Genomic DNA, 24966 nt, shown 5'->3' on the forward strand with positions numbered 1-24966 from the left:
CAAAAATGAGTTAAAATGACTACACTGTACCTGATTTTACTGTCTAACTAGTTTATTTTGAAGGGGCCATTTTATGCAGTTTTCTGATCTGTTATAATCTTGTTTCCTCATCAAAAACATACTTGGAGTTGTGTTTTGTTTCATTCACACATATTTAACACACAAACATATTATATTTAGGCTGAGTTCTTCTCGCCAACTGAAGACACTCTGTTCCACTTTGTGATGTCATGTGGTAATACAGGAAGTGCTCCACTGTGTTTTTAAACCTCATACACTTATACAATTATTCACTGCAATTCATTTTTTAGTGCTTTCCACAAATTTCAGAGAGCAGAGTAGAGTTTTGTCACCACGGTAAAGCCAACAACAATTAGCATGCTAACAGTGCACTTCCTGATTATGCAATACATCTGCAAGACAATTTTTTCTCAAATACATGGAAAAAAATAACGTTTACAGCCCCTTTAGTCTAACATAGTCAAAACAACTCAAACCCAGATTAAAATTATTCATTTTAAGATCTGATAGTTATTCATGTTTTGCAGTTAGCATGGAGAGTTAAAAGAAAAAAAGTATCTTACATCTTATTCTCAGCGCGCCCATATGTTCTGTATTTTTTCATGGTGCTCATAAAATATTCAAACATACAAACATGATTGCGCGAACGGAAAACTCAATAACCACAGGTCTGTGGAGAAAGCACGGATGGGAAAGATGTAACTTTGTTGAGCTCTTTCGTATATTTATGTAGTGCAATAGCTATCTGGGAGGGTAATCATTGTAATATTGTACAGCACGACATCCTTTAAAGGGGCCATAGGACGCTATTTTCTGATCTATGCTACAATGTTGTTTCCTGATCACAAACAGACCTGGAGTTGTGTTTTGTTTCATTCACACATGTTAAACACACAAACCCTGCATATTCACACAAACTGAAAACACTCTGTTCCACCTTGTGATGTCATGTGGTCATACAGGAAGTGCTCCACTGTGTTTTTAAACTGCATTCACCTTCACTAGAATCAATTTAATCATTTCAACGCTTCAACTGCCAATCTCTACTGAACTAAAGGTAAAATTTAGCCGATAACATGAAAACTACAGCTTCATGACATCACAAGGTGCAACAGAGCATTTTACACTTTGAAGACATAGGCAGACTAATAATAAAAGAAAACTGAAACACGTGTGAATGAAACAAAACACAACTCAAGGTATGTTTTTGATGAGGTAACAGCCTTATAACACGGTTTAAAGCTCACAAGAATCCATTTTGTGAAATATAGAACCTTTAAGAGCGTGGAGGTTAGGTCCCTTTGGATTACACCTTTCATTCATCGGTTTTGAAACCTTTTTGCACATGTGTCACCATCCAGTAAGGCTGTGAATTGCATGAGACTACCCAACAGTAGCTTTAAAAAAAAAAAAGTCAAATATACCACTATTATTACTTTACACTTTCATCACTTATCTTGTCAATAACACACATTTGTCATTACTTAGACCTGTCATGATCACACATTTTGAAGCACTGCAGAGAAATATTGCAATAAACGATAATATTGAAACTACTTTATGTCACTAATTAAAATTTGAATAATGCTAAATAATCCCAGTAAACCATTTTTAAAAAGACAGTTTCATTCAAAGACATGAGCTGCAACAAATAAACTGCAGAATGTACCAATAATTAGCCATAAAAGGGACTTATTCACCCCTCCACAGCTCAAATCGTATCGTATTAGAATAAAAATACTCCAAATCTCATCACTTTTGCAAAGAAAAAGTACTCACAATAAATACTGAGGCCCAAAATAAATTGTTCCAGCTTCCATATATTGAATAATCAGTTGATAGAGTAATCAGTGTGACAGGCCTATCATTACATACATAACAGTATTTGAATGAGTAATTTCACTAATAGGTTTGAGTAGTACTAATGACTGTCTTACCCTTGCGTCTGTGACCTTGAACTCCCTCAGGATGTACTGTGGCATGTTGTACTCAGCCATGGGATCTACCACAAAGTACTGGTATCTGGCTGAGCGCTCTGCCGGCCAGTACTGGTGACACTTTTCCTGTTCACGAGAAAAAGCAAAACATAATTTTTACTTTGATATAATTCAAATTCCATAGTTATTTTGCGCCATATTGGAGCTGTATCTTACCCTTCCCATCTCTCTAAGTTTGGTCAACATGACGACGATAGTTGAGTTGTTCTCCCAGAGCATTCTCCAGAAGTCTTCTGTAGTCTCTGCTAGAGGGCCTTGTGTCGCAATATAAGCCCTTTGTTGCCTGAATCAAAAGAGCAATTGAAATGTGTATAAGCATTTGAAATTAAAACCATCATAATGTGACAGGGTTTAAAGAGGCTCATATGACGCTGTTTTCAGATCTATGTTATAATGTTTCCTCATCAAAAACAGGTCTGGAGTTGTGTTTTGTTTCATTCACAAACCCTGCAGATTTAGTTCTTCTCTCCAACAAAAAACACTCTGTTCCACCTTGTGATGTGGCTATACAGGAAGTGCTCCACTGTGTTTTTAAACTCCACACAACTTCACTAGAATTATTTGGATGATTTCAGCACTGGAATTTCCGATCTCTACTAAACTAAAGGTAAAAGGTAGCTAACATAAAAAACTACAGCTTCATGACATCACAAGGTGGAACAGAGCATTTTGAGCTTTGGAGATGTAGACAGTCTAATAATAAAAGGTTACTCAAACATGTGTGAATGAAACAAAACACAACTCCAGGTCTGTTTTTGAGGAGGTAGCAACAATATAACATGACTTAAAGGTCACAAGAGTCCATTTTGCATAATCTTGGACCTTTAAGGTAAGATAAACTTTACTGTCCCAAGAGGAAATTTGTCTTGGACTTTTGTGCCACTTAAAACAAAACACCTCTTAAATTTAAAGCTATCAACTTTTTCTGCAGTTTACACAAAGAAAATGTATTACAAGTTTTTCCATCACGTAATCAGGGATTTTAAGTGTAAAAATATTAGACACTAACAACAGATTACATGGGGATTTTGGATTTATTATTTTGCATTCTGAAAATTTGTGTAAAAAATCAACAACACTTCAATCAGGCTTAGGATTAGAATCTTGTTAAGTACAAATTTGGAGTGTTCAGTGTTGTTGGTGCTACTTCAATTTGTCCCTATGCACGAAAAATGTATTTTAAAGTTACAGTGTCTCATATGAATCAAATGGGGAGCAGATCTGAGAATGTTTGTGTTGTTGTTTCTTGTGAAAGCTTGTGTTGAGAGAGCAAACAGACCAAAAGATAGAGTCTTTTATGTAGTATCATGACACAGAATTCCACACACAAACGTATTCAGTCCAACATTAATAAATCTAGCACCATGTATACAATATCAGCTTTGTACCTGTATCCATCTATGAAACTGGCGTTGATGTAATCCGAGCCTTCCAAGCCTCTGATTGGCTGCAAACAGACGCGCGTGGTCTCGTAGGGCATGATATTGACCAACCGATTCTTGAACTTGTTGCAGGGAAGGTTGGCACTGATGAAGCGCGACGTGTGGGCTTTGGAGTTAGCCAAACGCTGGAGGGAGAAAGATAGGAGAGATTGTGAGAAATTTTCCGAATAAGAGAAGCAAAATGGCGGCACTGCAAAAAGAGACATCCCAAATCTTTATAGAAGGCGTGGAATGAGAGGTGTGGAGGATAGCGCAAGATGAAATGAAATGTAAAAAGATGAGAGTTGGGCAAAACTGGAGAGATGTTACAAAGAAGAATGCAGAAGCAGCAATAACAGCGGTGAAAGGCGAGAGAATAGGGAATATATAGAGCTAAATAGATCTGTGAATCAATGGAAGATAACGTGCGCAAGCTGATCCGATGGGAATGGTATTTATCATATATCTTTGCATACAAAAAAAATATTTGTATAGTTATTCCGCTGCTGTTGAGGTCTGGTTAGGTTGCGTTTAATAATTGGGAAGATTTCACACAGCTAGACTAACAAGGCTGCGGTTCAAGCCAAAAGAAAATACGTCAAAAAGTGGGTCAGCTGTGTCTTTGATAATGCCACTTTAGTATGTGTGCATAAAATGTGGTAGAGAATCGCACAGCCCTGTTCACAATAGAATACATCAGGAGTGCCAATTGAACAGAGTAAAAATGTTGACTGTTCGGTGGAATAATGAGAAGACCTAATCCTCCATCTTGAATAAGTTGTATATTTGTGAAGATGTAGGTATACTGAAGAACTACAGAGGGGAAAAACTAGGAACCAACCCCACTGAAAAACTACATATTTTATTTCCGATAGTGTGAGGAGAATTGGAATGAAATGCTGTATCCGTGACAACACCTTTCCTATTCCCACAATCCCTCGCTAGTGTCCTCCCTTTGATCCGTGTTTCACAAAGGTGGCCTGGCAAAGCTCAAAAGCTGCACCATGGAACATTGCAACTGGGAGCAAGTAAATGTGCCAACCCTGGCAACGTAGAATCCAACATGGCAACCATTTACAGGGCACTAGTCAAATGGGATTACACTTAGTATGGCTTTGTAGCAACATGGATTTGGTTTGAAAATGAAACAAAAAACAACAAATTGTAAATGTAATGGAGGACTAGGGGAAAAACTGCTGGGTTTTGGCATTCGGGGCTAATTTCCCATGTTCAGATGAATCGTTTAGTTTAAGATTTATTGATTTAATATTACAAATGATTGCAAGACATATTTATTAATGATGTGCATGTCTTTGAACAGCTGGAGGAACTAACTAAGTACTTTCTTTGGAACAATAAAAGAGAAAATCCAGACCACAACCATCTTTCCAAAGACTGCTAACGATTAAGCCATTTGAACATTTGTCTTACTAAAATTGTAAATAGTTTAACCACTTGTCATGACCAAATAGCTTTGACTTCCTGCAATCCAACTGTCACTTTTACGAGTCTTCAAAACAGTTACAAATTCTGAACGCCATTTAATTTTATGAAGACCTCAGAAGCCCAGATGCTCTTTGTTCTGTAGTAAACGCCTTTCTGATGAGATTTTCAGCTATCCCATCCGAACTGCATTTCCCAGCAGTCCACGGGTTTAACTCCGTACGACTCCATTTTCCCACCTGAGACCGACGCTGCCCTCCCACGCGGTCCCCGTAGAGACCCATTCTGTCGGAACGCGAAGTGCCACGTTAGCATACAGCCATTCCTTTGTTCATTAGCCAAATGTCCCTCCCTCCACTTGCCCCGCCATCCACCTCCATTTGTCATCATCAAGTATTAATTACTCCGCTCCCCTCTTCTCATTCACACACACCTCTTTCACTATCCTTGTACCGCTATGGACGTTATTAATCCCCGTTTCGAGTTTGAACGCCAGCTCAGCATTACCCACGTTACAGATGGAGCTAGAGATCCCATCACCGTTGTGCGGCAGTGAGTTTTAAAAAAAGGGTCAAAACACACCACCACCATTATTGTTTCTTGGCAGGGGGCTGCGTTGATGAATTGCGATGCGAAAATGACGGATGATTTTCAAAGTGGGGAGCGCTTGTGCAGTCCAAGGTCAGCAGATACGAGCGGGAACGCCGACGGTAAGGTGTGTTTAGAACTTGATGATTGTTGAGATCTTTAATAGAGATCTATGTAAACATTTTGCATTCTCCTCACTTACCGCTTCGTCAGTATTTTTTATAAGCAAGCGTATATACGATAAATCCAAAATGTTTCCGGCCGATGTAAAATCCTTTGTCTTGTGCCCGCTAGATTTAACTCACTGTCTTAGCTTAAGCATATTATTCCTAATTCTCAAAAAATGAACTTTATGGCTAATCACAAAAAGCTTCGATAATTCCTTTTTTCTTTCAAAGCAGAATTACTATACAAATTCTGTGTGAAATGATTGAAGTGGGGCTCGTAGCAATAAACAGGGGGTGTTTCTAGTGCTGCTCTGTGATCTTATTACCTGGACAGCCTGAGTGAACTGACAAATAGTGCTAATGTAAATAAAGCTTCTTTAATCTATTTGAGGCTTACCTGCGGCAGAAAGGTAATACATCTTAAGGGGAAGTGCTTTTATCTTAAATAGAGATTTAGGATTTTCCTTTATAAATGAGATACTCGTAAACTGATTTAAGGGCTTACACGTTTTGACTGTTGTGAATCTTTAAATGTACGCAGACAAAATAATAATAGTTTTTTGCTATTTTTGCCACTTTAATTATGTACAATTTTACTTTTTACTTGTTTTTTAATTTTTGTAATTATATTGTAAGGTGTGAGCTCCTGTGTCGAAGTAATTTCCATAATGGGGCAACAAACCTTGTCTATGTCGTTTCATGGGTTTCAGGTTTCCTTTTCAAAGCTAAATTTTGAGGTATTTTTCCCATTCAGATATACATAAACAAAGATATAATATTTAGTTTTGAATTGTAAATCGCTATGGCCACTCCGCTCCCCTATTCTCATTCACGTACACCTCTTTTTTCATTTATTTTATTACAGGGTCATTGCACAAAAAATATATCGCACAGACCAGATATAGCAACCGGCTCATCTGTAGTCCCTGAGCAGAGGCAAAGTGCAGCAGGTTAACAGCGTGCAGGTACTTCATAAAATGGTCAATGTAACGTTTAAAATGCAGCTAACCAAAACAAACCTCACTATTCTGAAACCTATGAATAAAAAGAACAACTGCCTTTTGTTGCATATTATTCACTTTATTCTAGAAGTTGCCGTGGGCGCCGCCATCGTCATTTGGGTTGTATTATTTTGTATGGAGCTGCCGATCTTGACAGCAAATAGGTTCTATAGGGACTACAGAGGCGTTTTAAAGCTTCCCAGAGAATCGGTGCAGTGTTGACTTGTTGTTGCACATAACCATTGAACATTTGACACAAACCAACCTACTTTATATCATATTTTAGCGCTGAAACTTTTCTCAAATTCTCCATTGAAAGGAACGGGATTTGCATTTACGGAAAAACACGGCGGGGCGGAATAAGGTCAATAGGAATGCCAACAGTAAAAAAAAAAGTAAAAAATGACCTCCATAATATATAAAAATGGATATGTATGTGTTGAAACATACCTTGAACTCTAGCTCCATGCCTGTGACGTGCTCGCCGCTCTCCACCTGGGCCAGCTTCTGGATGTAGGAGTAAAGGCTCCGCGCGGCCACCTCCGTGTTCCCACAGGCCACAGCCTCCAGCAGCGCGTCGTGAATGAAGCTGTACTGGTCCTCTGTCTGCACCATGTAGTTCCTCTGTGAGCGCATTAGTGTCACATGACCATAAATGTCCACTGTCTTCTCGTGCTTGATTCGCTCCAACATGGCGTCGATGACAATGAAGCAGCCTGTCCGGCCCACGCCCGCACTGTGGGTACAAAACGTTTTTATTTAGGTGTTTAGCATTTCATTACTGTAATATCTCATAGGTTTAGTATACAGCTCGCAATGCAGTGTGATATGGGTGTGAAATTTGTCAAACTCAACTAGCATCTTGGCGGTTGGTGGTTTGAATCCCGCTCTCGACATAAACATTATTGGTTGAGCGGTCAGATCCACTGATCGACAGGCTGGTGTGATTCCAGATCCACAGGTCAATGCAGTAAGTGTGTCCTTGGGCAAGACACTTAACCTACCTCTCCCCTTGTGTCTACGCACATTGGTTATGAATGTGTGTAAATGGGTGAGTAAAAGTTTGATGTAAAGTACTTTGAGTGCCTTGAAGGTGGAAAAGCGCTATATAAAAATTTAACCATTTACCATTTTAAAGACAAAATTTTCACTTCCTAATAGTGTAATTGTGTGCACCACCGCTATCTGTGTTATTCACAACTGATCAATAGTCATCATGAAAATGTGTTTATGAGAAGAAGAACCAAATATTGCTGTTTGGTTAATAAGGTACATTATTAATAAAATTTGTAATAATTTGTAAAAATTAACTGGAGTAAAAAAAAATACTGCAACACTCTTAAAAATGGAGCGAGACTGATCGCAAGGACAAACAGCAACAACAACAACAACACAGTGAAGAAAGGAAGTTATCAAATTTCACAGTTATCATGTTTTGTTTTGGAGTCACCGCAGCTGTGCTTTAAAAAAGAAAGGTTTCAATTTGAATAAGCCCTTTGAGAAAAGTTGCTTGTAAAAATAGGACGAGTGAAAATAAGATAGAAGGGGATTACTGAGAGCCTTTTGACAATGAAAGTCGAAAGGCAAAAATATGCCTTGAAGAAAAAGATGACGAAGAAAAGAAAAGGATGTCTGGAAGAATAGAAGCATGTGTTGGAATAATGTGAGTTACATAATGCGTGGAAGCAATTCTCCTCATGGCCGTGCTCACACAAACACTTGGAGAGGAAAGGCCACTCTTTGAAGTGTAGGTTAGCCTTCATGTTTACCCTTAAGTCGGGCTAAATCACAGCGGTGCAGAGTAAAAGCCCTCAAAGCCTGGGAGCTGTCCTACTTATAGCCATAAACACATTAGCATTGTTAAAAAAAAAACTCCTGTTGGGTAATGAAGTGGAAGCAAAGGCCGACCTGCAGTGCGCAATGATGGGACCGGCGTCAGGGGGGTTGCAGGTCTTCACCCTACGGAGGAAGGCCAGGAACGGGGTGGGATACTCGGGCACGCCATGGTCAGGCCATGCTGTGAACTGGAACTGCCTCACCTCGCGCTTTTCACTTGAACCATTCTGGAAAAAAAAATAAACTCTTGGTCATTATGTATTTTTGGAGTTGGTAAGTGTATTCCAACAGCAGTTATGTTCAAATTAGGGGTTGAAGGGCTGTGCAAAAGTGAACTCTATAAACAGTTTGACATTCATAATAAACAGATTTAAAACTAAATAGAATATATTTACAACAGAGATAAATTATATAATTTTATTTTAACGGTATATTTGCAGATGGTTATTCAAAATGTCAAAAAATTCAACTCTATAGTGTGCTGGCACTTATATGTCAGAGCTGTAACGTTCCTGCAGCTCAGATACTCTCCAGATACATGCAACACCCACATTACACAGCGGTCTGTCAGCCTCGTCTCCAACTCAACTCTTGATGTATCAAAGATACAAGTGGATCCAGGGAGGAGGATAAGAAAGAAAAATCTCTTGCATCTTTCGGTCGTCCTCTCTCGCCTCAGAAGATCCTCTAATGGAGGTACTGTTTGCATTTCAATGCAGTGCTTCTGCTGCTCGGGCAGAAGGATTTTTCTCTTTTCTGAATAAATGAGTGTGGTAATTAAGAGCAAACTGACCTAGATCCTATTTTCCTTTATTTCTGACATCCCTGTTTCAGAGTTAAGGTAGAGCTTGGTTTGTAATTGGTGCTTGGGTGGTGCTGTTTTCTTCTTAAATTTGTGGAGGATTTAGAAGTGGAACACTGTGCCTGACTGCACAGCACACATGCATAATATAGAGGCATATCATGGCTGCTGCTTTGCAAATGCACTGTGTGTTTGTGCTGGAGATGTACATTGAAAACAGGTCAGCTGGAATCAACAGCCTAGTGAAGGTGAATAGATGGATATACAGGGATGGCATTCTGGTAGTGGAGGAAAGTCAAACAGAAGGTATGAAGTTGTGCGTTAAATGTTTGGCATGTATGTGCCTTGATGATGTCATACATGCATATGTATCTTATCACTGTGTTGACCTTGTAGAAAGCCATGGTACTTCAGTAAACTGTACTTATGCAAAGCTCGACAATATTTGTATTCCAAAGTCAGTGTCTTTGCTGTTGTGTGTTGTTGTGTGACTGTGTGTGTACGGCCACAGAAGGCTAGGAGCAGTCTGCCAATTATGTATATTGAGTTTCTTTTCTGCTCACTTTACCTAAGTGCTCCAATTTGGCAGGCGCACATAAACAGATGATCTATTGAGGAGGGGGAGAACAAGCTGAACAAGGTAAAAGACAGAGATGACAAGGACAGTGGCTAAGAGGGGTTGTCCGAGTACAGTATTATTCCACACAGACAGGATACAGAAAATGTCTGAAATATATCTCCATTATGTGTAAAAAGCCACTATACCCCATCACACATAACATAGATTTAAGGCAGCATGTGTAGATGTGTCTTACCTTGTGCAAGGAGAAAGTGCGAACGCAGAAAGTGGCCAATTCTATCGTATCCAATAATGTCACTTGTGTCATTCCGTAGGTTTCCGTGCCCCTGCTAGGCCAGTACTGGTCACATTTAATCTGCAAGAAAAGAAAAAGATCATTATTTTAAATTTCCTCAATATGGTTATAAAAATGTAAGACATTGATTTTATCATCATTTTCTACCAGTGAATTATTTTGTGATGGGTGACCTATCCCAGAGGTGGAAGAAGTAGAGATACCAGATCAAAAAATACTCAAGTAAAAGTATCACATTGAAAAATCTACTTAATATAATAATATTGAAGTACCTGTTTAAAAATGTGCTTAAAGAATAAAAAGTATTTCTTGCACATTTTGAGATAATAATAATAAAGCTGCAGATGTAGTAATTTTGATAAAGATTTGTGCTGAATTTTATCTCAACAGAAACAACTGAAGCGATCATTTTTTCCTTAGCTGTTTTTGTCTGTATATTTTAGTTTGCTCAAATTATGAATGTGTTAAAAATAAACCCTCAGCCTTTTCAGCAGGTCTCAAACAATAATAAAAAAAATACTTCCAATGTAGTGGAGTAGAAAGAACAGATACCTGCACTCAGATGTAATGAAGTAAAAGTAAAAAGTATCAACTTAAAAATGTACTCAAGTAAAGTACAGTTACCTAAAATGTATACTTAATTACAGTAGCTTTTTACTTTTATGTGACATTCCACCTCTGATCTATCCTACATGTAAATCAGGAGGTGACTTGCAGTTAAGCTCATACTTGATAAGATAGAAAAACACCCCCAGAGGCAGTTGAAGTCCTGCTGTTAAGGACGGTAAAAACCAGGGTGATTAGATATTGCAATATCCAGTTTACAGGCGTCACCAGGATACTACCTCACCAGTTTCCTAATGCTCTTACAGCCTGCAATATTAATGTGATTCATAGAGTGGGTGTAGCTCTATCTTGAATGAATATCTTATTCTAAGCATGCGAGCGCTTCCTCCTCACAGCGAGCCGTACAGTTCTACATCTGAGAGACAACACCTGCTTTTGCCTGTCTTTCCCTTACCGCTGTCAGCGCACCTAATAAAGCCTCAGTCTATACGGGCAGTGACGGCCGGGTGGACATGTGATGAGATGTGACAGCAAGTGAAGAAGACGCGCCTCTCTACCGGCTACCGCTCCCATTTCCTGCTCGGGCTGACACTCACGTTCAGCTGCGCGTTAATCCTGATGGCGTTTGACAGCGGGGAACGCGCATGCCACGAGACGGGATAGGTAAACAATCGGGCGCGGCGTCAGAGGGCGGAGGGAGACGAGCGGAGACAACCCGGGTGAATGAGTCTGATGTTGACACACGTTGGCTTTGACAGAAGGAGACTTGGCTTTTGACACTTCAACAAGCTCAATATGGAAAGTGAGGCAATATTTGGTTTGGCAAAGTGGGTGTGAAAGTCTTGTAGAAATACTTTTTTTGCATTGAAATTAGGTCACAAAATGTTCGTCACTCGTTACTAGTTTGATCCGTTACCAGCTGTAGATGTTTGCATTAGAGCTATAGATGTTTAAACCAGGGATGGGCAATATATTGACAAAAAACTGAATCCAATCTGTGACAATATGCTATTTTGGTGCAATCGTCATATCGTGAGTCTCTGCTTTTTTGTTTAATCCAGCTACAGACACTTTCCACCACCCACTCCTCCTATTGTTTAGCATCTTTCATGCTATAAGTGAGTGTAAAGTCGATTTAACCAATCACAACGAAGAGTAAACTTACAGAAACAGTATCTTTTATGAATTATTTAAGACGTAACTAAAGCTATCTTATAAGAAAACATGAATTGTGATAAATCTGAAATTGTGATCTGGTATTTTTTGGCATATCACCCACCTCTAGTTTAAATCTGTACAAGTGGAGTAAGATGGGTTTTTTTTTATCTTTACTTGAAATAAAATACCTTTTCTACTCAACAGATGGATGTGGGAGACACTGGTCACGGGTATTTCAGTCTATAACATATTGTTTTATTTTTATTTTTCATGAAGTTGAGCCTACTCGTGCACTTTGAGTACCTCACCATGCTTCAAGCTCTGCAGGGAATGTGCAACAGATTGTCATTTCCTTAGCAAATAAAGACAGAAAAACACCAGCAGGTCTGTGAACACTCTCCCAGAGGATTCAGGGTCTTAAATAGCAAAATATTAAAAAAGAATTCAGATTAGTGTTCAGCAAGACAATGGTGGGTAATGTGGAAAAGTATCGTTTTTAAAGATTAGGAATGTTCATCTCATCATTAATACATCATCGATAACCTATATTTGTCTGATACATGGTCAATAAATATTAAAGAGGGGGTGTTACACTTTTATGGGGTATTGCTAGCACGTAATCTAGTCAGACCACCATGTTTCCTTTTATTAATTAACATGTATATAAATAAGTTTCTCTTTCGTTTTTGATGCTCCAAGTTTCCTCTCCCTTTGCTCTCCGCTCTAAGTCTCCCCCCCTTCAGAGTGTCAATCTGCATATACTTTGCTAATGACTTTGCTAACTATTACACATCACATCAGGTTTGTGAAGTTGTAGCGCATTTTTTGCATAATTCTTTGTATATTTATGGAAAATTACAGTGCAGAAGCAAGACTGACACAAGCTTGGGGGCAGAGCAATGAACAGAATCTTACAGCTAACCGTAAAGAGGGTTCGAATAGAGCCTAAGAGAGAGTGCTAGGTTACTCACACATGCGTAGATGACATAAAAAACATTGATAAGCAAAATATTTTAGCTGAAAATGATTATAATTCATATGGGTAAAAATATATCTTTATTTTGCAGTTACACAGTTATACAGCAGTTATTTCTTTTGGTTTGGCACCACTTTTGCCACGAGATTTAATAAGAACTTGAGAGAGAATACCAGGCCACAGGTAAATCACATGTCCTCACACGTTCAAAGACTTTTAGAGCGAGTGCCTCTCTGCTTTTGACAGCTTACAAAAACTAGCTAACCAGCTGCACAAGGTATCTTTATTATAAAAGATTATAACATGTGTAATTATTGTAACTGCAAAATTATGTTGCTCTAATGTGTGCAGGAGAAAATACACAAATTGATGCACCCTTTGCCTAAAGACCTCCGAAAAGACAGGCAGCGACTAATTTTATTCCTCACTTGTGTGTTAGCAAACCCAAGATGAGGTGTTTAATTGTACTGTTTTATTTGTCACGTAGTTTTCACCATGTGCAGTGTTGTCATTGAGGAGCTACAATTGTCTTCGTTTAAACTGATTTGACTACTTATTTTTATGAATCGCGCCTCTTGTTGAATTCTACCACTGATTTACAGCCTAACAGCAACACAGTTTGTATCGTGAGCAGTGCTGTAGCGTGATGCCACCTACCCGTGACTTCTCCTCCAGTCTGGTCATCATAACCACAGTGGCAGCCCTCTGTTCCCACACCATTCTCCAGAAGTCACCAAAAGTCTCGGGCAGAGGACCCTGGGTGGCGATGTAGGCGTTCTGCTTTCTGTAGCCGTCGATGTAGTTGGCGTTGATGTAATCGCTGCCTGTGATCCCTGGTGAGCAAAAAGCAAAGGTTAGAGTTTATGTTTTTTTTTTTTTCAAACACATCTTGGTAAATTGACAGCATTCTGTTTGGCGTCAACGGCTTTAACAATTCCCACTATTCACACACTTACACTGATCTCCAATCAAGGGAGGTGTAAAAATTCAAGACTGAAGATTATTTTTCACACCATTTTCTGTTAAAACGGGTGAAAATTGGCAATGGGAAATTTGTTAAAACTAAGACTGCCCAGAGAGGTTAGGCCAAAGTGAGATTGTAGTGTGACGGTTTAACTACAGACTATTTGCTAGAAAGTGAAATAGGGATACTACAGTTACAATTTACGATATATGTTACCGAAAGCACAAAAATAAAATGGTGTGATAAAACGCCCTGGCCTCTGATATAGTAAAACTACCATGCTGAAACCTGGACTTAAACCAAAAAGAAGCGTATTAGAACAGCCCAATCTTTAAATATTTTTAAATTTTTGTTGAAAACTCATTTTTTTGCACTGGCTTTTACCACGAGCAGTGTGGGACACTTGTTCTTTTGGGTTTTTACATGTCTTGTTTTATAAAATGGCACTTTATATGACCTTTGTGCAGCACTGTGGGCAGCTGTGGTTGGGTTAAATGTGCTTTATAAATACATTTGACTTGAAATTATACTTAAAATGCCTTGAAATTGCGAAAATGTCAAAAAAAAAAAAAAAAGCAAGTGAATGTGTGTGTCTGCAAGCATTTAAACCCAAACTGGTATGATTAAACTTCTTTTACATGATGGAAAAGTTATTGTTGCAGCATTTTTGGTCTTTACAAACATCTTTCTCATAACTTCCTGATTTAATAAACCAACTCTGCTCACTTTTGGATCGTCACCAAACCATCGTGAATCCCCACAGTTTAATGATCCAATTTGTTCCCTATCACATCATTCTTTTGGTGCAGTTCTATCATGTTCCTACTGCTCCGTGGGCCTTGGTTCCTTGTCGATTTGGCACAGCAGCTGTATCTGATTTAGCTCCACGGCTGAGGAGAGCTCACCGACCGGGGGGGGGGGGGGGGGGGGGGACACGGAGGAGTAAATCAACCTCAACCGGCGGTGTCTACTGTCCCACTGCCGCTGCCGTTCACCTCCACCACACGCCTCTGTTACAAACTGGATATACAGACAGGAACCCCTTTGCTTTTTGGATAGACAAATGTGTACGAGAAATTGGATTGTGTGTAGCTATCAAAGCACTTTTTGGTGTTCTTTAATGTGTCTAATGCACTTGCAAAAGCCGAAATGTGTAGTTACTTGTAAGGATATCTTTTGGCTCGCTGGTGATCAAAAGAATACAAGCTTTTATTCCCATCATGTGGTCCCAAACTGTCATCACGCTTTAATCTAGTGCTAGGACAAAAAAGCGAACACTCGAAGCTACAAAGCAGGACGACTGGTATTACCACACAGCAATGATCCCACTAGGAATTTTGAGATCCGGTCAGTCAACGGGGATTTGGAGGTGAGGTCGGGACAATGAGGAACCAAATAAGACCGAAGAGGGAATGGTTTCTAGCGTTTGTTTAGGTTGCATCTAGTAAACTACAACATTATGTGAAATAGAGATAAACAAAAACTGGCAAAAAATATGATGTAATACTTAATAATAACAATGAGATAATACTTAGACTCACCAAAAAGGTCTGTCACATTGCACATTTTGGAGCGTGATGTATTAGTACAGATAAATACTTTGATAAACGATAATATTGAAACTACTTTAAGCCACTGATACAATAACAAAAGCAGGATAATCCCAGTAAACCATTTTTAAATAGTATCTGTAAAAGGACTGAGTTGCAACAGATAAATAACAGAAGTCCCAAATCTTCTAACTTTTACAAAGAAATGTACACACAACAAATACCGCACCCCAAAATATATTGTTCCGGCTTTCATATATTGAGTGATAAGTGGATATGGTATTTATAGACACAGGCCTACTCACCGAAAAATGTGCTAAAACGTGTCTATTAATGTTGTGGCTGCAGGTCAAATCCCACACAAAAGTACAGAAATATCTACTCTGTTTTGACTATGAAATGTCAAGTTTCTGCTCTGTTCTTTTATAAATAAATACAGATTATAAATGATATGCTCTTAAGGCTTTTTTCATTTTGCAACCACATTATATTGCACAACTCTAATGTAGTACTTTAAACGGCCCATGTTACGCTATTTTCTGATCTGTTTCCTCATCATAAACAGACCTGGAGTTGTGTTTTGTTTCATTCACACAAGTTTAACACACATACCATGCATAGTTACACTCCGTTCCACCTTGTGATGTCATGCGGTAATACAGGAAGTGCTCCACTGTGCTTCTAAACTCCATACATCTTCACTAGAACTATTTGGATGATTTCAGCCCTGGAATTGCAGATCTCTACTTAACTAAAAGTAAAAAGTCGCTGTTAACTTGAAAACTACCACCTCATGACATCACAAGGTGGAACAGAGCATTTTGAGCTTTGGAGATGTCAATGCAGAGTTACTCCAACATGTGTGAATGAAACAAAGCACAACTCTGGGTATGTTTTCGATGAAGTAACATAGACTTTTTCGCTTTCAAGAATCTCTTTCGTGTAATACTGGACTTTTAACAACTGGCGCAAACATATTTACGCACTTGTTTGTTAAATTTTGCATTCTATCAGCTTCTGTTCAGCTTAAACTCTCCAAAAAGTGTACTGGTACAAAAGTTGTTTCTGACAAAGCCTCTTTAAAACGCGCTAATGTCGTCTTTGTAAACAAGATAATGTGCAATAATGGTGTGTCTAACAGCAAACATCTGACAGCGATAAGGCGCTACATCAGCCGTCTTCATTTACCCAAACTTCAGTAACCCTCCCTCCTCTGTCAAGGACTCCTGCCTGAGCTTCATCTGCACTCACCAGGCACGTCCCTCCATGACTGGCACTTCCTCACTCCAGCGACAGACAATGAAACACTTGACTGGGCTAATTTAAGAGAGAGGGGAAGATGCATAGAGGACAACAAGCAAGGTGGAGAGGCAAAATGAGATAGCTTTAATTATTTTTTCTGTTCCCCTACACGCTAAAATGGAAATAAGGAGGAAAAGAGAGAAAACGGGGGGCAAATGTAATTAAAACTGATACCACGTCTCGCAATCCAACTGAGGTGCCTTAGTCATAGCTAAGTGAACAGAGGATGGCGAGGTGCATGGATTGTTCTACTGCTGCGACTAATGGCAAAATCACTGCAGTGTAAAATACAAATTTCAGACTTGATTAATTTATGTATTTATGGACGAGGTTGCGTTTTCCTTCTTCTCCTAAGGATAATTTGGTTAAACGTGTTGTTGCGCTCTCAAATTGGTCTGACTTTTGTGAGAATCTGGTGGAGGCACTCGGTGGAGGGGAGAGAGGAGAGGAGTTGGGAATCGGGAGTTGTATGTGGAGCGGTGGTGCCAGAACAATGTCATTGCTGAAGGCTGACTGCTCTCTGTGTCACTGGGGATTTAGGAGAGACTGGGAGAGATTCGTGAATGTAGGATATTTAGTACAGTTAAGGACGAGTGCTAGTTTTGATGAGACAACTGGGATGGTGCAGAAGCTGAATATACCTTACTACTACTACTACTACTACTACTACTACTACTGCTACTACTACGTCTAAGAGCAAGGTTGCCTCTAGTAAACTACAATATTATGTGAAACACTGAAAAAATATGACTTAATACTTCATAATAATAATGGGATAATACTTATACTCACCAAGGTCTGTCACATAACACATTTTGTAGTATTGTAGCATTGGTACAGATAAATACTTTGATAAACGATAATACTGAAACTACCTCAAGCCACTGATACAATAACAAAAACAGGATAATCCCAGTAAACCATTTTTAAATAGACAGTATCTTTAAAAGGACTGAGCCGCAACAGACAAGAAATGTACGCACAACAAATATCAAGCCCCAAAATATATTGTTCCAGCTTTTATATATATTGAGTGATAAGTAGATATAGTATTCATAGTCACAGGCCTACTCACCAAGAAATGTGCTGAAACGTGTCTATTATCTATTACGTGTCTATGTCGTGGCTTCAGGTCAAATCTCACACAAAAGTACTGAAATATCTACTCTGTTTTGACTATGAAATGTCAAGTTTCTCTTCTGTTATTTTATAAATAAATAAGAATTATAAATTATATACTCTTAAAAAAGGCAAATATACCTTACTACTACTACTGCTGCTGCTACTACTATTTCCACTTCTACTTTTTTCACAGTACTGCAGCTATATAAAGACTCACAGGATACTGTTAGATGAAGATAGTAATTTCTATTTGCAGTTTACTGATTTTGATTTGGTGTTATTTAAACTACATTGTTAAGAGTAAGAAGTTTTGACTTGTTCATCTAAGACTGTGTTTAAACTTTGACACCACATCAAAATCTACAACTAAACCTGGACTGGGCTAGAACTAAACCAGGTGAAGTGTGAATACTCCAACTGTATTATTTTTACTATTATAGTTAGGAAGGAGATTCAAAATTGTAGTAGTAGTAGTAGTTGTAGCAGTACTAGCAGCAGTAACAGTAGAAGTAGTAGCGGTAGTAGTAGTAGTAGTAGCAGCAGTAATAGTAGTAGTAATAGAAGTAGTAGTAGTAATAGCAGCATGAATAGTAATAGTAATAATAGTAATAGTAATAGTAGTAGCAGTAATAGTAGAAGTAATAGTTGTAATAGTAGCAGTAGCAGTAATAGCAATAGTAATGGTAATAGTAAAGGGAATAGTAGTAGTAGTTGTAGTAGCAGCAGTAATAGTAATAGTAATAGTAGTAGTTGTAGCAGCAGTAACAGTAATAGAAGTAGTAGTAGTATTAACAGTAACCTCTACTTTGTCCACTTCATCTCATCTCATTTTCATGCTGTATTTTTGCTTCTGTGCACTATGGGAGTTTTCCTTCTACCTCTAACTATACATGACTCAGGCCAGTCCTACACAGTGTTTTGATCAATGCGCAGATCCACTAGTCACTGAGAACAGCTGCAGTGAACTGCATCTGAACCCCACTTAGTGTATATTTTATTCTTTTTGTGCGTTATGGTGCAATGAGTCAGACACACCACTCACTATTACGCCTGCTGCTCACTTTAACAGTTTCATCGTCTTAGATTCTAATAATTCAACTTTCAAACTACGTTGCAGATGTGATAACTCAGCTCTCTGCAACTTGTTTGTACTATTTTCAAAAAGAAATTTTATTTTTACATGTCCTCGAATACATTTTAAAATAATGTAGGAACAGAGCAGTAGTACAAGTAGTATACTTTGTTTAACTTACAAAACACACTACACTTACTACTACTAACAATCTCCCAAAAGCTCTGTATGTGGTATCTAATTATTTATTACACAAACACAACTTATTGACCAATAGATATACAAAAACTGAGGTACAGACTCTAACTGATACTAAAATTAGTATAAAAACGAGATGCAAGTATTGCTACTGAAAAATAATCATATAAAGGACACAGCTTAACTTTTCCTGAATATTAATGTTCTTGATCAGTATCAGAAATAGTATTAGACCAAACGTCGATACTACAGAGACAGCTATTATAGTGTAGAAAACAGCATTGTATTGTCTAAAAATACCCTTGTGTGTATCAAACCTTATCCTTGGTATTTAATTGGAGTTTGAAATTACAGTATCGTGACAGCTCTAACTACATAAAATGCCACATAGCTGTACTGTAAAGCTTTTCTATTTGACAGAAGCAGCTTCAGATACCAACATTTATCTCTAGGGAGAGGTTCAGCCGGGCGCAGATAAGAATGCCTTACCTTCAATGGGAGCCAGGATGACGCGTGAATGGTCATAGGCGATGACGTTTGCGTAACGATTCTTCGGCTTGTTCACTTCCAGGTTGGAATGCTCCCAGGTGAACTGCTGGCCTGGATCGATAGACTGACGAGGGATAAACAAAACAAAAAAAAAAGAGAGAAAGCGGAAGAAGAAATGAAAGAATCAGTAATGGCCGCTCAAAACAAAACATATTATCAAAAGTCATTTCCCCATTAAGAAAAATACAAAAGAGAAATTTGTGCACTGCTGAGATTAAACTCATGCAACAGCTATATCAGGATCAATAATACAGTGTAGCTAATGCATAATGGCTCAGAACAATATTGATGGAGGTGGCAGTTTTCTTTGCCTGGAGCGTAGAGAAACGAACACGCTCTCACCGCAGCCCCCCTTTTACATTCTAAGGATTACATATAAATATTCAGATGCCTTGTCAGGTTTATTTACTATTCCATTACCATTCATTGTTAGCTCGTAGGCGGCTAGCGGACTCGGACTGTGAGGGCATTTGCATTGGGCGTCGGTGAGGGAGAGGGCAGCTTGGATAGAGGACATTAGAGTTAGATGAAGTCCAACTGGAAACCCGAGTAGACAATTTGCATCTAATCATTACAACAATCAGGCTTTTCTCTGCGTTTTAGCCTCCATCTATTCCCCCTCTGCACAAGCGCTCCTCCTCTCCCTCTCTCTCCTGTTTTGGTGCGCTTGTTTTTCTTATCTGGATCTCTGGATCATCTCCTTTTCAAAGGCAGCCATGTCCTTATTTCTTCCTCACTATCTCATCTCTATCTGTCTCTGATGTTTGCAGCACTCTCTGCAGCTCGGTGAAACTACGCTACTGCTTTTGGGGTTGCTTTTTATGTAGCTTACTTTGAAATGGAATTTGGGTCAAAACAATAAAATGGTAGGTATAATGGGCCATTGTTCAATAAATACCGTACGCTTTAAACTGATCTATATAATCAATGAGGATATTTCAAAGGCTATTATGTCAGCTGTTGGATTCTATTGATTTGTTCGTTTGTTCCAACTCGCGTTTTAATCATAGACTGTATAAAGAAATTGACTAAGGGAGTGTGACGTCATCCACAGCGTTTGGTTCCAGTTAAATGAAGCTCATCGAGGCTAGCGGTTATAGGGGAATTTGGAGCCAAGTTGGATATTAGGAATTCTGATCATGGGAAACGTAGCAACCAAAGAGCCAATCCGGAGCGAAGCTGTTGAAGGTAACGCTCCTTTCCACCCACAGGGACTGGGCGCTTAGTCAATCAAACCTGTTGCTAATACAAGCGGGAGCAACCTCAGGGAAAAAAGGCGCTTTATTTGGCTGTTATTAATGTTCATATCTTGATTTACGGACACAATAACGAAATTAAAATATCAGGACCATGTAGAGCGGGACAGTTTTCCAATGTAAAGCAAATTGGAGCCAGAGTCAATGGAGCCGGAAGCGCGCCCATGCTCACTTCCTGTTCGGAACGCGGCAGCTAGCGGGTTAGCTATGTCCATTTATATATTCAGTCTATGGTTTTAATCAAAATGTCTGCAGAGGGTAGTACCAGAGTTGTCCATAATATCAATACCTAGATACTTCATATATCAATAGCTAAAGTTAATTACATACATATTTGTGCAGGTATCAGTACTTAATATGGAAGTATCAAAACTAAACTATATAAAACCACATAGTACTATAAAACAAACTACTGCTATTGTGTGTTGAAAAATGACATTGTTGAATAGAAAAAGTGTTAAAAAAAAATATGGCCTGTGGTGTTAAATTGGTATGAAGTAACAAACTTTTACAAAAATCAAAATTCAGTCTGTCATTTGTGTAATTTGACAACACTTGATAGCACATCCTGTTGTAGCAGTCAGATTAGTAGGGAGTACTTTGTTAGCTTCCAGTTTATTTATTTACTTTATCTGAAGACAATTTTGCAGTATTTTCTCTGTTCATGACAACCCACTATTTTTTCTGATTATAATCGCTTAAACTACTGAAATGAGATTCAAAATTGATTTTATCCAGGGGACTAACGTAAAATAAAGTCCAGCCCGGGAATGCACTTTTTTAAGCCCTCGACTCCAAAAACTGCCAGAGAGTGTTTTGAAGCTCCTCCAATCTCACAGCCCTGGTTTGTATGTGCAGAAAGATTGAGGTCACTTCTGGGAGACATCAGTCAGTCTGAAAATTAAGACCAGCATATGAGTAATATTTGCTCTGCGCGTGTAGTACCAAATTCTGCGGAATAACTTCGACCGGGAATAATTTTCAATTTGCTTGAATAATGCATCAATTTCTCCTGCCTGTGATGAGAGAGAGCGGGGACCATCACAGAGCTTTACTGAAATGGCTGCTAACTGCTTGACATCTAATGAATATATGGCATTCCAGGTGAAACAGACTTTCCAATGGAGAATTATGCTCAGTATGAAGTAAAATAGACTCTATCATATACTTGTAAAGAAATAAACACTGTCATTTTCACTAACAATTGTGATAGCATCCTTAGCAGCCACTGTAAGCTTAAAGTGACTCACTTGACTGGGTAACAATACTGAAAAGAATACATAAATGGGTTCCATTATAGGTTTTGAATGGCTTAGAATAAGATCATATGGTAAGAAAAAAGCCCATATTACGCTACTTTCTGATCTATGTTATTATAATGTTGTTTCCTCATCACAAACAGACCTGGAGTTGTGTTTTGTTTCATTCACAAGTTTAACACACAAATCCTGCATATTTAGGTTGAGTTATTCTCTCAAACTGAAAACACTCTGTTCCTAATTTTATTCTTATTTAAATGACTTTTATTCTTATTCTTAAATTCTATCCTGTGGTTGTGGCATCTGTTAACTAAGAGAATTTCCCTTCGGGGATCAATAAAAGTGATTCTGATTCTGATTCTGATTCTGATTCCACCTTGTGATGTCATGTGGTAATACAGGAAGTGCTCCACTGTGTTTTTAAAGTCCATACACCTTCACTAGAATCATTTGGATAATTTCAGCCCTGGAATTGCCGATCTCTACTGAACTAAAGGTAAAAGGAGCTGTTAACTTTAAAACTACCACTGCATGACATCACAAGGTGGAACAGAGCATTTTCAGCTTTGGAGATGTAGACAGACTAATGATAAAGTGTTATTCAAACATGTGTGAATGAAACAAAACACAACTCTAAGTGTGTTTTTGAGGGCTTAACAACATTATAACATGGCTTAAAGCTCACAAAAATCAATTTTGTGTAATATAGGATCTTTAAGATGTTAATGTTTTAATCATCATTATGATATCGCAATTAGTATCAAACCTACTTCACATTTTAGTACAATAGCATCTGAACAGACAAGAGTGCATATAAGTACATTCACGGGTTTCAGCTTATAGAAGAATTTTCACCATTCAAATATTTAGTTTTAAGTTAGTAATTGTTATGGCAACGGTCTTCATTTCTTCAGCGTAGTATTTTAAATTGAAGAATGTAGCAGTAATATGTACAAATGTTTTAGTAGATGCGGGGGAGCTCGTAGTATTAGTATCCATTCATGGGTTTCTGCTTCCAGACATATGGACCATTCTGAGGCCCTTTTCCCATTCAAAAGATGTAATGAATTGATATAAATAGTTGATCGCTATGGCAACAGTCCCAATAGCTGTGAAAATACTTTTATAATATTACTATTCGTGGACCACACACTTTGAATATAGTGTTCCAGGTAAAACGGTGGCTCTTTCATTCCTATTGGGTCCTGTGGGTTAGATGATCTTTTCTTCGCGGCCTTGCTCCAGTTGTGATGGCCTCTCTATTCCCACTGAATCCTCATCATTAACTGCGCTCCTCTACCTCATCTTTCTCCCACACTCTCTTTCCTCTGTTGCTTCTCCACCCAGCCCCCCCACCACATCTCCTCCATCACACCCTCACATCCCGCCTGCCTAAAAACCAATCAGTCAAAAAGCCCCGAAAGAGCCGCGCTTGGCAAGCCGGGGCGCCTGGACGAGCAGCCATTCATCAAGAAAATAACAAAATTAAAATTACACTTCTCGATTTAATTTGGTCATTTATTTTTCCTGGGGGGCGCTGTGCTGGGGTGTGTGAAGGGTGCAGGAGTGAAAAAACAGTGAAAAGTGGACCGAACGGACGCTAAAGCACAAAGTAATTAGAAGTTGTAGTCGCAGCTAAGCGTCAACTTCTGTTATAGTCTTTAAATGGAACAAGCTTGTCCATTTGCAGTGTGGATTTATGAATTATAGATACCAAAGGAAATATTCAATTGCTATGAGAAGTCGTTATGTGTCTGACCCAGAGGCATGATGGGAGCAATCTCTGGCTCTATGTACCACATCTCCACCTAAGGCCCGGCACAGAGTGGAGCGAGGCGACAGGCGCGTGATTTAGGGACAGCCAAAGCGGGATATTGCTTGTATGCAAACGAGAGCTGATTCAGCGCTCCTGATTTCTAATCAACTCGGGTGTCATTTATAATGCTGCAGTCTCAGAGCCCAGACAGCTCTGTTACCCCCACCACCACCACCACTCCCCATACACACAAATACACACAAGCACACACAAATACACATGCATGTGCTATGCTAAAGCTAGTGAGCCAGAGAGAGCCTGTTCCTGCACGGCAAGCAGAATATAGTAGAGATGCACTGACACGGGAATCAAATATCTGTGCCAATGCTGAAAAGTTTGATGGATCAGGTATCGGCCTCCAAGATATCAGTTCAGCCAAAATCCCATTTTGGTCTATAAATTGGTGTAGTAAGACTTTACAGGTCAATGTTTGCCCAAAACGTCTCATAATATTAAACTTTTTTTACAAAGCTGTTCTAATTACTTCAAATGACAAGTTGGATTATTTTTATCAAATACTGTTTGCGTTTAAAGGAAATAAATTATGTTTTCAGTCTCTGCCTTAGTATTGGCTAATATCGGATATCGGCAGATACTTCAAGCCAACATCGGTATTGGAACAGAAAAAAAAAAAAAAAGTACTTTGAAAACTGCATGTGCAGGTTTTGAATGGACCTGCTTTTTGTGATATCGTGGGGTAATATTTGACAAGCTACTATTATTTTGTGTAGTAAATGACTATTAAAAGTAAATAAAAAAGTGATGCTTTAATCAGCTTTATGGTATCAAAATCAGTATTGAGTGTCAACCCTGCTTCATATCAAAATTGAGTTTGACATGTTAGTACTATGACAACATCATCTGAGCATCAGAGCAGAAGTGCAAAGAGCACATTCATGGGTGTCAGCTTTCTGGTATAAGCAACACTTTGAGGATATTTCACCATTCAAAAGATCAGATGGTTTACTTGGAAAACTGCAGGATGTTACGCAACATCATGATTCACAATTACATATATTTATTTAT

The 24966-nt window shown here is 38.7% G+C and overlaps 1 protein-coding gene across 4 annotated transcripts in view; it reads right to left on the reverse strand.

Annotated features, from left to right (window-relative positions):
* The window catches only part of ptprsa (protein tyrosine phosphatase receptor type Sa), a 255817-nt gene that overhangs the window by 21073 nt on the left and 209778 nt on the right, over positions 1-24966 (reverse strand). For all 4 annotated transcript variants that reach the window (XM_055221435.1, XM_033965526.2, XM_055221436.1 and 1 more), the window contains 8 exons: positions 19550-19673; positions 13510-13685; positions 10092-10211; positions 8547-8701; positions 7089-7374; positions 3407-3585; positions 2175-2301; positions 1959-2084 (listed from right to left, as the gene is read on the reverse strand). In XM_055221435.1, coding sequence (XP_055077410.1) covers positions 1959-2084; positions 2175-2301; positions 3407-3585; positions 7089-7374; positions 8547-8701; positions 10092-10211; positions 13510-13685; positions 19550-19673 — 1293 coding nt within the window. The remainder of the gene's footprint in view (positions 1-1958; positions 2085-2174; positions 2302-3406; positions 3586-7088; positions 7375-8546; positions 8702-10091; positions 10212-13509; positions 13686-19549; positions 19674-24966) is intronic.

The sequence above is a fragment of the Periophthalmus magnuspinnatus genome, chromosome 4, assembly GCF_009829125.3.
Source record: "Periophthalmus magnuspinnatus isolate fPerMag1 chromosome 4, fPerMag1.2.pri, whole genome shotgun sequence".
NCBI classification, from domain to species: domain Eukaryota; kingdom Metazoa; phylum Chordata; class Actinopteri; order Gobiiformes; family Gobiidae; genus Periophthalmus; species Periophthalmus magnuspinnatus.